General features: G+C 39.0%; 1 protein-coding gene across 2 annotated transcripts in view; it reads left to right on the top strand.

Annotated features, from left to right (window-relative positions):
- pik3cb (phosphatidylinositol-4,5-bisphosphate 3-kinase, catalytic subunit beta) overlaps window positions 1-11,792 on the top strand; it is a 62,032-nt gene extending 50,240 nt beyond the window's left edge. For both annotated transcript variants that reach the window (XM_066709278.1, XM_066709279.1), the window contains 9 exons: window positions 226-325; window positions 2,036-2,232; window positions 4,000-4,109; window positions 4,427-4,505; window positions 7,227-7,394; window positions 7,487-7,610; window positions 9,027-9,172; window positions 9,375-9,507; window positions 9,904-11,792. In XM_066709278.1, coding sequence (XP_066565375.1) covers window positions 226-325; window positions 2,036-2,232; window positions 4,000-4,109; window positions 4,427-4,505; window positions 7,227-7,394; window positions 7,487-7,610; window positions 9,027-9,172; window positions 9,375-9,507; window positions 9,904-10,041 — 1,195 coding nt within the window. In that variant the 3' untranslated portion in view covers window positions 10,042-11,792. The remainder of the gene's footprint in view (window positions 1-225; window positions 326-2,035; window positions 2,233-3,999; window positions 4,110-4,426; window positions 4,506-7,226; window positions 7,395-7,486; window positions 7,611-9,026; window positions 9,173-9,374; window positions 9,508-9,903) is intronic.
- Window positions 11,793-13,257: the final 1,465 nt, after the last annotated feature.

The raw sequence follows: 13,257 nt of genomic DNA, 5'->3' as shown, positions 1-13,257 counted from the left end.
GGCTCCAGTGTTTATTTACAATTGCCAGGGAAGACCCCTGTTTTTGATCTCCTGACTGGATCCAGTTTAAATTTACCCTATGATGCACTCCAAAAAAGATCTAAGTTGGCCCCTTTCCTGTAATAGCAAACGGATATCTAGCAAGAAAGAAACAAGGACCTCAATGTGTCCATGTGCTGTTTGTTTTTACTGGGTTAATGGTTGCTTTTGTTTGGTACTTTGCAGGTCTGAAATCCATATGCCTGCCGTCTCTGTTCAGTTTGCATTAATACTCGAAGCTTATTGTCGGGGCAGCATTCCTCATATTGAGGTTCTCAAGAAACAGGTAAGTCTGTGTTTCACTTCTGCTTCCCCTCTCCAGAGTCCATTTTTTATATTTTGACCACATTGCTACGGTTCATTCAACACCTTTTAACAACCCAAAAAAGTTTAATTCTACTAAACAATGTAAGCTTTGTAACGGTGCAAATGTACATTTGAACACTTAGTTTATCCACTGATTTTGTTCTCTAAATTAATATTTTTCTACCACAAACCCATGTCTTTTCTTAACATGTATAGTATACCTATTTTAGGTATAACTCTGTACAATGTTCCCACACTGTATATAAAATATTTCTGGAATGGAATGGATTTGTTATTAGTGGTCTCAGTTTTTCGTATGCAAATAATGTGCCCTAGAAGGAGGAGTAAAGCAATATAATTCCCTTCTAACCCAACACCTAGACAATCTGGAATCGGGTAAATTACCTTTGCTTACCAGACAGATCTAGGTGTCGGCACTGCTTGTAAAAAGTGTAGATTTAATTCCCTGCTGTGCAAAAGATGGAAGAAAATGAAAAGCAGGAATACTTTAAAAAGTTCCTGTTTGCAGGGCACATTTTCCACACAATTCTCCTCCATATTGGTGCCGATTGCCCAAGCCCTGGGAGCAGGGAGAGGTTGCGGGGCGCTGGTTTTGACAGCTGTTGACCTGGTACCTCTCAGCGGCCACTATTTCATAATCGCACGTCCTACAGCTTCCCCTGCATCCTGTCAACACTGACTCCGAATCCCCCCACTGTCTTTCAGCTTTTAGTCTGAAACCATCTAGATTAAGCAGACGTTTCCTGGTATAGAAAAGCAAGACTTCATTTCTGAAGTGCTTTCTATTCTCGACCCACAGTTCCACCGTCAAGCAATCGGTGTCCATTCGGTGGTGTACAACTACTGGTTTTACTTGTGTAATAATTAAATAATGCATCCCGTTTGTTTTGTGACTCCACTGCTGGGATGTACTTGACTTGGTTAACCCTTGATTTGAACATAAGACAGAAAATTGTTTAGATGGGAGGGGGCAACATTAATGTATAGTCCTAAAATATGCTTTCCGAGTTAAAAATAAACTTGCTGTATCTTTTATTCATTGTCCATTTCAAGGAGGCAAATAGTTCTATAATTTGAGGTTTTTTTTTTTTTTTTTTTTAAGCAGAACCTTTGCTCATATAATTTGGAGAAGTTGTTTGTGTAGGCCTCCCATAGATCCCACTGTTATCTGTGGTAGTAAATTCAGATGCAAACAAAAACCTCTCACAATGTCTCTTGGCACAAAATCTGCCTCAGTTATATATATCTTTATTTATCACACTGGTTTCAGAATACAGCACAACTCATTTCAGAGAATTGACTCATTATTGTGTGTATGAATTATTGTAAAGTGGTGCTTTGTAAGAGTTTTCTTTTAATGGAAAAAACATCAAAGTTGGATATATTTAGACTAAAGCGTAATAGTGTGTGGCAGTTTTTTTTTTATTGTGGTCTTAGCAACTCAGAATGGAAAGCAAATTGTGTAATTTGCTATTGATGTTTTTCCTCACTTGGTGTTATGTGACTGGTACATATAAGCATTTATTTGAGCATAGACAAAGCTGCCATTCTCTATTGACCTTTATGGTGTGTTTGTCAGCCTTGTGTGCGTGTGTCTGTACACCCAAATGTTTATGCAACTAGTCTATTTTAATTTATATTTCTGGTTTGCATGTTTTGTTTCATGTAGGTTGAGGCACTAAGTAAGTTGAAAGCTCTAAATGAATTAATCAAGCTGGGCACAATAAAAAATGCCAGGAACAAAACTAAAGAAGCGATGCTGACCAAAGAAGCTATGATGACCTGTTTGAGACAGACTGGGTATGCAGAAACCCTCTCTGACCTTCACTCGCCACTCAATCCCAGCATCCTCCTCTCAGGAATCAAGTGAGTATGTCAGCCGGCCTCCAAGCATTTCCCCTGTTGCTATGGAGGTGAGATCAAAAGCGTCTGTGAATAGCATTGTTGAATTCCCCTCGTCGTTATGTACTCTTGCATGCATCAGAGCACAAAAATGATCAATTTGCGAAAGAGTGGACTTGCCTGTACATGTTCATACAACTGTGTACATGCGTGCATTTTTTTGTTTTGAAGAGGTTTGTTAAAGACCAAAGACACTACTGCAGTAATGGGGAAGAAGTTGCTTTGAGGAAAACCAGTCATCTTTCCACTTTTGCAAATAGTGAGCCTCAAATGGAGAAACTTTTGATGTACTACTATAGGAGTCAAAAATATTCCATGAGACCTACATCTCAGAATTTGGAGCTATCCTCTGTTTTTCAGGTCTTTTTTTTTGTTCACAACAAGTATTCTACAAACTGACCACCAATCACAGTGATTGAGAGCTTTCAGTCGCAGCCAGTTCCACTGTTACATCAAACTTTCCATCTTGTGTGATCTGGCATGTTTTGAATAAAAGGAATGCCATTTAACCAATCTTGGAAATGTAATATTGAGCAAACTGTTGCCAATCATAAACCAACTTCAAACATTGTTATCGTCACTTCCCCTCAATGTCTTGAGGGTTGGGAGATGGACGGTTTGTAATGCATGACGCGCTTTTTCCGATTTTGAGAGAGAATTTCAAACGTATCCTGGGTTGAAGTAATCACATAGAACAGTTTGTGCTGTATGATGTGTTTGAAAGGCCCCAGGCGTCTCAAACTGTGTTTCTACCCAAGTGCGTGTTCCTTTCTGGCTGAAGTGACAGAACCATCTTTCAGACAACCAGGGCATTTTGACATGTTTTTCATGACATTGTTGACATTTTTCATACATCTTATTTTATTTATTGTTGTGTTTTCAACTTTTTAATTTCCCAAAGTGCAGTCAGAAGACAATCGCATATTTGTAATGGTTTAGATTTTTTTTACGAATTTGTAATAACTTTTTGTGTGCGTGCTATGGTTTCTGCACACTCATAATACCTTCCTGTATTTAATTAGCTGAGTGTGCTTTGACCATTCTTTAGTACATGAGCTTTTCACAGCATCTCTTGGAAGATTGCAAGTGTTCATTATTAATGTGGCACACCTTCTTTTGTTTAGATTTGAGTGGCTTTTGCAGGTTGATTGTCCTATTTCATATATTGAAGTATTGACTGCTTTATAGCAGAAACTTAAGTAATTTTCTATTGACACATTAAGATTTTTGCTAAACTCCTTTTAATATAATATCTTATCTGACTGATTTCCTGCTGAACTGGTGTAAGAATGTCCCAGTTGCAATGATCCTGAATTTCCTTGAACTATTCAAATTTTGTTGTTTTCAGGTATGTTTTTCAGCCTCAGTAGAAATATGCAATGCCTTATGGACTTATGCTGTTGCCCAGCTCCCACTGCCAAAGAAAGAAAAGTGATCTAATAATAATATAAGGCAATGTAAATACCTTGTAACAGTGTAATTTATACTGTTTGTGACGGGTAAACTTTACATTACTGGCAGCCTTCCCAAACAGGCCACTCTGATTCAAGCTTAGATATATGGCTTTCAAACTCTCCATAAATTGAATTGTCGAATATTTTTGTGTAACACTTAGAATGTTTTCCTTGAACGGTTTCATCTGGAAATGATTTTTCCAGTAGTTTGGCAATGATTTTTTTTTTTTTTTTATTTCTCTCCTACTTTCTTACTTGCATTTTCTTTTGCTTGCAGTGTGGAGAAATGCAGGTACATGGACTCCAAGATGAAGCCGCTGTGGGTCGTGTACAATAACAAATTGCTTGGAGGAGATACATTAGGCATTATCTTCAAAAACGGTGATGGTAAGTGTGGAAGGGATTTCACATCAGTCTGGAAGGCGACCTCTTGTATATAGGTTGCAATAAGACATCCTCCCATTTTGAGCAATATCCCAATTAATGGTTAACGAGCACCATTCAATATCCCTATGTACGTCTGTATGCAAACTACTCCAGTATTACACCTTTTTGACTTAACAAAATATAAATTAATCCAGCTCCTTTAACTATTTTATAGTTATGTTTCTCTCACAGCTATATATTAAAGCATTTTTTTAGGCAGGTTATACAATACTTGAAGGGGTACTGTGACCACAGTATCCTTTTCTTCTTTCTGCCAGACCTCCGCCAAGACATGCTGACACTGCAAATCCTCCGGCTGATGGACAAGCTATGGAAAGAGGCTAACTTGGACCTCAGGTGAGAATTGCAAAGTCCACTCCCGGAGTACTGCCCCTGATTTGGTTACCAAGTCCTTAGGCAATGACTCTGCTTTGGCAGCAGATTTTTTAATTTCTGCAAGAGAATTTGCAGTCTGTTTTTATTGGTTTATCCCTTCTGATCCTCTAACCAGATTTCAGCTACAGATTGTGGTTACTAAGATGACTTCATATAGCCCTTTTTTCCCTGTATAATTTAATGAATAAACATAAAAGGACTTAAGTAGGAGTACCAGGAGACTGCAAACTCTTTTAGTTTAAAACTCATTCCATAACACAATTTAATGTAAATTGAGGGGAAAAAAGTGTTTGGTTTATGATGTATTATAATAGAACCATAAGGCTTTTTGATATTGCTCATTTTTGTGCTAAATATTAATTTTCTTGCAGCCATCCTGAAATAGTTTTTAAATGTATTTTTATACTGAATGTATGTAGCACAGAACTGGAGACATTTGAATTACATTAAAGCAAAAACAGAAATATTGCCTCAAGCTATGGGTTACATAGTGTGCAACATATGGCACTAACTTGTTAGTCTTTGATGTGAGGTAATGCGTATCTCAAGAAATATGTGTCTCAAGATTAGACTACAGCAAAATAGCAGGAACACTTTTGTCCTGCTTTAGGTATTACTGATGCATGAATGTCATCATGAAATAAATAAACCGATTTCTGTGTGCACCTCTAAAATCCTTTCCCAGTGTGCTAAAATGTTAGGGCTGTCCCCTGCAGTTAAAGCCTGTCACAACTAATACTCTGAGATAAATCTGAGAAGAGGCTAATGGAGTTAACTGACACACCGAAAATCTGGAGGGAGGCTGGAACCTTTTCCGTCACTGGAGTGTTTGATTTGTATTTTATCTCCGAGCAGCAGTTTCTGTCAAGCAGCTGGACTCTTAAAGCATTTTTGAAACGCACCAAGAAAGGAAGGAAGAAGACGTACGTTTGATTGCCAAGAATTGCTTATAGATCTGTCAGTAGCAGTCCACCATTGAAGAAGAGGGAAAAAAAAGTCAGTTAAGAGAGATGAGTTCAGACACCCCAGGATGAGACTGGATAGGCCCCGAGGACATGTCCCCGGGTTGACTTGTCAGAATGCCTCTCTGACATGGATGTTTTTTCCTCTGACTCTGAATGCTTGAGTCTCGGGGGAGTAGTGAGCTTTCATCCTCTCCAGCGTTTGAAAGGGAAGCAGTTGGAGAGGCGCCCAGGGATAGAGCGAGCCTGAAATGCCATGGAAGAGTGCCAGCCTGACCCCTGACCCCCTCGGCACTTGGCGGGGCTTTGTCATGTTGTGATAAGACGGGCAGTGATTCCACATGTCTCTGGAGCTGAAGTTCCCCTCTTAATTATCTTCGTCTTGGGCTCCATATGCGGCGCATGACTCTCGGCGCGTTTGGCAGACTTTTATCTGCAACCTCAGCCTCCAGATCTGCCAGCCCTCCGTTGGACGTAATGTTGTGTGACAGGCTCTGGGTGCCAGAATTGCGTGTTCTGTACTTTTATGTTGGAGACAAACCCATTCTAAATGATTACCAGCATTTGTTTCTGGTGAAAGACCCAGCCAGGACATCGTCAGAACAGTTTGTTGAAGGAAGCGTTTCAGTGTCCACGGGGCCTAATGATTTGTAAGTGGTGGAGATATTCCGGACTGGCCGACCGACATCTGTTTTTAACAGAAATGAAGCGTGCTTGCTTTGACAAAATATCCCCTAAAGCATCAGTTCTGAAATGGGGTCTCGGGACCAAAGGAAAGGAGGGAGGGAGTGAGTGAGGTGGGGGGTTCACCAGAAATAAGGGAATCTTTTCTTCCGAGTTCAGTAGTATTTCTGCAGCCAACATTTGCCTTTAAAAGGATGTTTTCTGTACCTGCTCCGGTTCCCGTCTCATATATATATATATATATATATATATATATATATATATATATATATATATATATATATATATATATATATATATATATATATATATATATATATATATATATATATATATATATATGATCGCTGCCTCTTTGCCCTGTACCTGTAATCTTAAATTCCTGTTCATTCAGCAGGCACTTTTATCTCAAGTACTTCTGAGAGACCAGGATGTGAATAATGTGACAAACTGCAGCAGAGTTGCTTACAATAGAATCTGTTGTGTGTTCCTTCTCATTTGAAGAGAGCAAAGGGGGAGTTAATCATTGAGTCAGTGGAAGAGCTAGCCCTTATAGCCCAGCCAGCACCCCCTGCTGACAAGCCCTTAATCACTAGAACAGTCATGTACATGTTCATCACTATCCTCTATATCCAAGGAAGATATTGTTACTGTTCATCCCTAGTCCCCAGAGACTGATCTGATAACCTCAGAGATGGCTCTGCTAACCTCAGAGATGGCTTTTATTCCGTTTTATTTTATTTCTTTATTTTTAACTTGTCACACTGTGGTGGCCTTTATTACATTTGTTATTTTAAACAGTAGCTAGAGTCCAAATGCTGAAGCTTTTTCTGTTTTGAGTGGTGCATTGTGCCCTCTAGTGGCCAATGAGAGGAATACATGTTGTAAAAAATAAAAATAAATAAAAACCCCTGTTCTGGAAGAAATCATTTTTAAGCCTCCTTTTACCTGACCCAAAAATATAGATTCTATACACTTACAGATTTATGTGAACTGTTAAGGGATATAGTGTAATATTTTTCCATTTGTTTTACAGAATTGTGCCTTATGGTTGTCTTGCTACCGGAGACCGGTCTGGCTTGATAGAAGTTGTCTCTGCATCTGAAACAATTGCCAACATTCAGCTGACCAGCAGCAACGTAGCTGCAGCTGCCGCCTTCAACAAAGATGCCCTTCTCAACTGGCTCAAAGAGAAGAATTCTGGGTAGCTATTAATGTCCTTGGAATATGTCATGATTTTGGCATGTAAAAATGCCTTGCAAGGTCATAGGTAATGGGGCATATCTTCTGTTCCAGGGATGCTTTGGATCGAGCCATTGAGGAGTTTACTTTGTCTTGTGCCGGCTACTGTGTAGCTACCTATGTGCTTGGGATTGGTGACAGACACAGCGATAACATCATGGTCCGAAGCACAGGACAGGTGAGGAGAGACAATTTCATGGTTTGAGGCCAGTTCAAGTATCTCTAGGTTTGTGTTTCAGCACAGACTGTGCGATCCTGACTTATACGCCAATCAGCCATAACATTATGACCACCTGCCTAATATTGTGTAGGTCCGCCTTTTGCCACCAAAACAGCCCTGACCCATCGAGGCATGGACTCCACTAGACCTCTGAAGGTGTGCTGTGGTATCTGGCACCAAGACGTTAGCAGCAGATCCTTTAAGTCCTGTAAGTTGGACTTGTTTTTCCAGCACATCCCATAGATGCTCGATTGGATTGAGATCTGGGGAATTTGGAGGCCAAGTCAACACCTTGAACTCGTGATTCATCAGACCAGGCCACCTTCTTCCATTGCTCCGTGGTCCAGTTCTGATGCTCATGTGCCCATTGTAGGTGCTTTCGGCAGTGGACAGGGGTCAGCATGGGCACCCTGACTGGTCTGCAGCTACGCAGCCCCATACGCAACAAACTGTGATGCACTGTGTGTTCTGACACCTTTCTGTCAGAACCAGCATGAACTTTTTCAGCACTATGAGCTACAGTAGCTTGTCTGTTGGATCGGACCACACGGGCCAGCCTTCGCTCCCCACGTGCATCAGTGAGCCTTGGCCACCCATGACCCTGTCGCCGGTTCACTGCTTTTCCTTCCTTGGACCACTTTTGATAGGTAATGACCACTGCAGACCGGGAACACCCCACAAGAGCTGCAGTTTTGGAGATGCTCTGACCCAGTCGTCTAGCCATCCCAATTTGGCCCTTGTCAAAGTCGCTCAGATCCTTACGCTTGCCCATTTTTCCTGCTTCTAACATCAACTTTGAGGACAAAATGTTCACTTGATGCCTAATATATCCCACCCACTGACAGGTGCCATGATAACGAGATTATCAGTGTTCACTTTACCTGTCACTGGTCATAATGTTATGGCTGATCGGTGTATAACCCATCGCCCTGATGTTCATGTTACTTTAGTTTTACAGAGTGGGAATAGAATGTACTGTTCTCAATGTTCTTTCCATTGATTTATTTATTTATGTATTAATGGATGTAATTTTATTTTCTAAAAGTGATGATAAACAGTTATTACAATTAGCAAATTTAGTAGGTGTTTTGCTGTAGCCTAGTGCGTTAGCAAGGGAATTGGGAGCTGTACTTCTCAACTGCATCCTTATCTCACTCGTGCTGAAAATACATTGCAACTGAGCCATGGGCGCTTGCCAGAGTAGGCGGCATTGTTGTGGGTAGATGTTATGTGGACTTCTGCCATCCAGAGGCTAGACTGTTTCGTGACTAAAAGAATACAAAGAAGTTTGTAAAAGAATTGGACTGTTAATTCATTTTGTAAATCATTTTCATGGTGATGAGTTAATTTTAAAATGCTGCTTGTGTTTTTCAGCTCTTTCACATAGATTTCGGGCATATCCTGGGGAACTTCAAGTCCAAATTTGGAATCAAAAGGGAGCGAGTGCCTTTCATTCTCACCTATGATTTCATCCATGTCATCCAGCAAGGAAAGACGGGCAACACTGAAAAGTTTGGCAGGCAGGTGGCCTTTTGCTCTTCTTTCAGACACTCAATGAGTCAGAATGAAAGTTGTTAATCAAAAACTTCAGCTTAGCCAAGGTAGATTCAAGAAAACAAATTAGCCTTTCTATGGACTAATGAAGATTTATTGGACTTAGACTTGCACTACATTGCAACTGGTAAACTTAATTTTATTTTATTTTTGGGATGTCTCTGACAGGTTTCGTCAGTACTGTGAAGAGGCCTACTTGATCCTGAGGAAAAATGGAAACCTGTTCATCACCCTGTTTGCACTGATGCTCACAGCAGGCCTCCCTGAACTCACGTCAGTCAAAGACATTCAGTACCTTAAGGTATGGTGGAATGAGATTGTCATCATTCAGCCTCTCCTGCCCATTTAGAACTATATACACATATACAGGCACATTGTATGTTTTTGTGCCTGTTGGAATGCATGCACACAATTGTGTACACAGTGACCAAAGGGGATCCACACAGTATAATACAACAGACTTGGAAACAGACACATATGTTGCAAGGTTTTCCTTCTTCGCTGGTCTGTTTTTAATCACTAGCAAATGTAATTTGTAAGAATTTGTATATTATTGTCATCTTTGAGGATCTGTAAGGATGGCTGCTCCCTGACTCACTTGAAGGGTATTTGACGGGAGAGACCTAAGCGATATTGCTCGACGGGAACAAATCCTAACCTTTTAATGAGGATTGTCATCTTTGTTCCCCATCTTTAGGACTCCCTTGCACTGGGGAAAACGGACGAAGAGGCATTAAAGCAATTCAGACAGAAGTTTGATGAAGCGCTGCGTGAAAGTTGGACTACAAAAGTGAACTGGATGGCACATAACGTGGCAAAGGACAACCGGTCTTAGTTGTTGCAGAACCGCACTGAATTGACTGCGGGGAACAATGTTTTTAAAGAAGGGAACGGATGACATCTGGACCACAAATTGACTCGGAGATGATGTGAATAACAACAGTTGCACTCTCAGCTTCTCCGCTCCTTCAAAACTAGACCAAGACGTTCTGTTTTTGTTCTGTTATTTTACATATCTGTATATAATGGTAATCAACAGTTGCTGATTTTGCACGCCGGGGGCTGCTGGTTTCTTGTTTTTTCCGTTTTGTTTTATTTTTTCTCAATGCCAAGCTATGTGAGGAACAACTGCAGAAAGAATGAGTGTAATATACACTATCTATCTGACAAGGTATACTGTAACTATCATATAGGTTCGAAGGCTTTATTTTCACAGATGCAAACTGATGTTAAATGAGTGAAACAAAAGCACCGTAGTTGAGTATTGTTTTCAGGACACAGTAAATTGAGTGCATTTATACTGAGGTTTGATGTAAATTTTTGAGATGAGTTATTGAGTGGAAGTTGATATGATATAAATGTTACATTTTTAATTGCTTAATCCTCTCATTGCAATGGACATCAGAGAGAGAGAGACTGGTGTTTCACTTTTTTAATGATATTGCTGCCGGGGAAAGAAACTACTTCTGAATATGCAAGGTGCATTTCCTGTTCCCCCTTTCAAAGATTTGCATATATGTGCATCAGAAGTGTGAAGAGAGGAGTTTTTTAAACTTTTATGTGCCAGACTACTTAATTATAGCTAGGGATGTCTTGAATTTATAGTCTAAATGATATTAAATGTCATGAGACTATTAAACACTGGAATTAAAACATAATAAATAGTCTGGTTTTCATTATCCTACTCTGAAATGTTTTTTTTTTTTTTTTTTTTATCGGTTTGGTTTGATGTGCAAAAATGAAGATATTCTTAAAACTGGCATCAAATATATAAAGCACTTTTTTGTTTATAATTTAAATTCTACAACTGCCTTTTATGGGTAACCAGGTTTCAGCACAGGTGTTACTGACATCTCAGATTGATTCTTCCAATAGATTTTTACTTCGTATACAACTTGCATGAATGTTTTTAACATTATTCTTGGCACAAGATACCCAGACTTTGTCTTTTAATTGTTTTTTGTTCTGAAAATGCTGCAAGAAATATCACATTTTATTATAGGACCACTTCAAGGTTATATTGCTGCAGAACCAGATTCCTGTATTTATTTTTCTGTTTTCTGAGTTTGGTAAGGAATAGTCTCAATTTGAGATGTTTCCTTGTCACTTAGACACTTACATAAAAGGCTTAATGCTTTAATACCCAGGGTTACTAACAATATCAACAATAAGAAGAATGGGGGAAGAAAAAGAACCAAGGACCAAAATGAAATGGACCTCTTCATATTGCCCTAACTTGTGGAATACAAAACTGATTTAAAGTGTGTACCTTCTATATCAATAGATGTGGTCTGTGAAGTAAAAGCGCATTAAGTACCTTCTAACTATTATGTACTAATACATTTCAAAGCTACTTTTTCTTTTTTGAGGTGCTCTTCAAACATCAGCATTTGATTTTGTGCAATATAAAAATGGGTTCTAAGAGCCTGCTGTGTAATATGTTGTTTTTTTCCACATGTTCCTTAATTTTGATGCTACTGTTCTCCATACCAGTAGCCTTGAATTCTTGTACACACTGAATATTTTATGATGTACATGCTTTGTTTGTGGTAGGTATTTTTCATTTATTAAAGTTATTTTACCTTTAACTTATCCTTTTATATATATAATTTAAAAAGAAGCCGTTGTACTATTTCTTCTGAATGCTGCAAGAACACATTTAAGGATTACCCTATAGAATTTGTTAGTGTTAGAATATGGTTGGCTTATGGAGTTAAGATTAAATTAATCTGATGCCCTGTTTCTTTAAACATGTCAAAGTGAGTATGCAATACATCAATACTAGGAATTGAAAATTAGTTTTAAGGTTTGGTAGGCTTCCTTTGAATTTAGTTTTTCATGGTAAATGTGACGTTCAAAAAAAAAACTAAACAATGCTTTGACTCGCATGACGCTGATAATTAAATGCATTCCTGGTTATCAGTGCCTTGTTTGCAATTTGCCTGCATGTTGAGCACATCATGTGAATGCTGCAGGCACATTTTTGATAAACTGTAGGACTATCCAATATTTCTGTCCAATATCCTATTTCTGTCTGAGAGAAAACATGTGGATAAGCGTTTCCCATTTAACATCTGACATTGTCCTAGGAGTTTAGCCAATCAGGTTCAAGTGGTATGCATCTTAAAAACAGGAAATTGTAACATTCTGGACAATTTCACATATACAAACAAATCCCTTATTTTTCTTAAGGGTTTCCCAGTATGGCAGGGGTGGCCAACCCTGTTCCTGAAGAGCCGCGATTCTTCAGGTTTTCCAGGTCTCTAAATCACCAACCATTGGATACCTTGAACTCGGGGACATTTTGCCTAATTAAGACCCACAATTGGTTCGATTTAAGCAATTAACAATCTGGATAGAAAACAAAACCTGTAGGCCCTGTGGCTTTTCAGGACCAGTGCCAACCCTGCACTACAGCATTTCTATAGCATGCCTTTGTAGTTTAGTTTCATTGGATATCTTTATTTTAACTATCCATGAGAAGCAGTACATACTGAGCCCAAAGCTTGAGCCACAACCCCTGAAAGAATAAAGAACCTGTATGTAATATTACCAATTGTTTTTCTTCGTCAGTGGTTACCAACCCTCGTCCTGGAGCACTCTTTCCCTGCTGGGTTTTGTTCCAACTGAGCTCTTAATTGAACCCTTAATTTAAATTTTCTTAAATCGGAGCCTTTTAATTATTTTAAACGGGAGGGGTTTTATGTATAAAGTTTTATAAAGAACATATCAAATAACAAACTTTATAACAATTTAAAAAATTCAAATTGGATTGTTACTTCAATTAAGGTTCAATTAAATAATTGAGAGCTCAGCTAAAACAGAAACCAGCTGGGTAGGGGGTCCTCCAGGACCAGGGTTGGGAATCCCTGATTTATATTGAGCTTTGTAGAACATCATACTGATGTTGTATAGATTGCATTTTTACGAGTCATGTCCACTTACAATGTCAAACTTGTCTAATCTGTTGTGATCACATTATTTAGAAACTTGTTTCCTACATGTTTATAACCCCTAATGTTTCACAATTCCATCTTGAGTTGGAACTTGA

This window comes from Amia ocellicauda, chromosome 7 (genome assembly GCF_036373705.1).
Source record: "Amia ocellicauda isolate fAmiCal2 chromosome 7, fAmiCal2.hap1, whole genome shotgun sequence".
NCBI classification, from domain to species: domain Eukaryota; kingdom Metazoa; phylum Chordata; class Actinopteri; order Amiiformes; family Amiidae; genus Amia; species Amia ocellicauda.
Note: the sequence above shows the minus strand (reverse complement) of the source record. Positions and strands in the feature narration are given on the sequence as shown.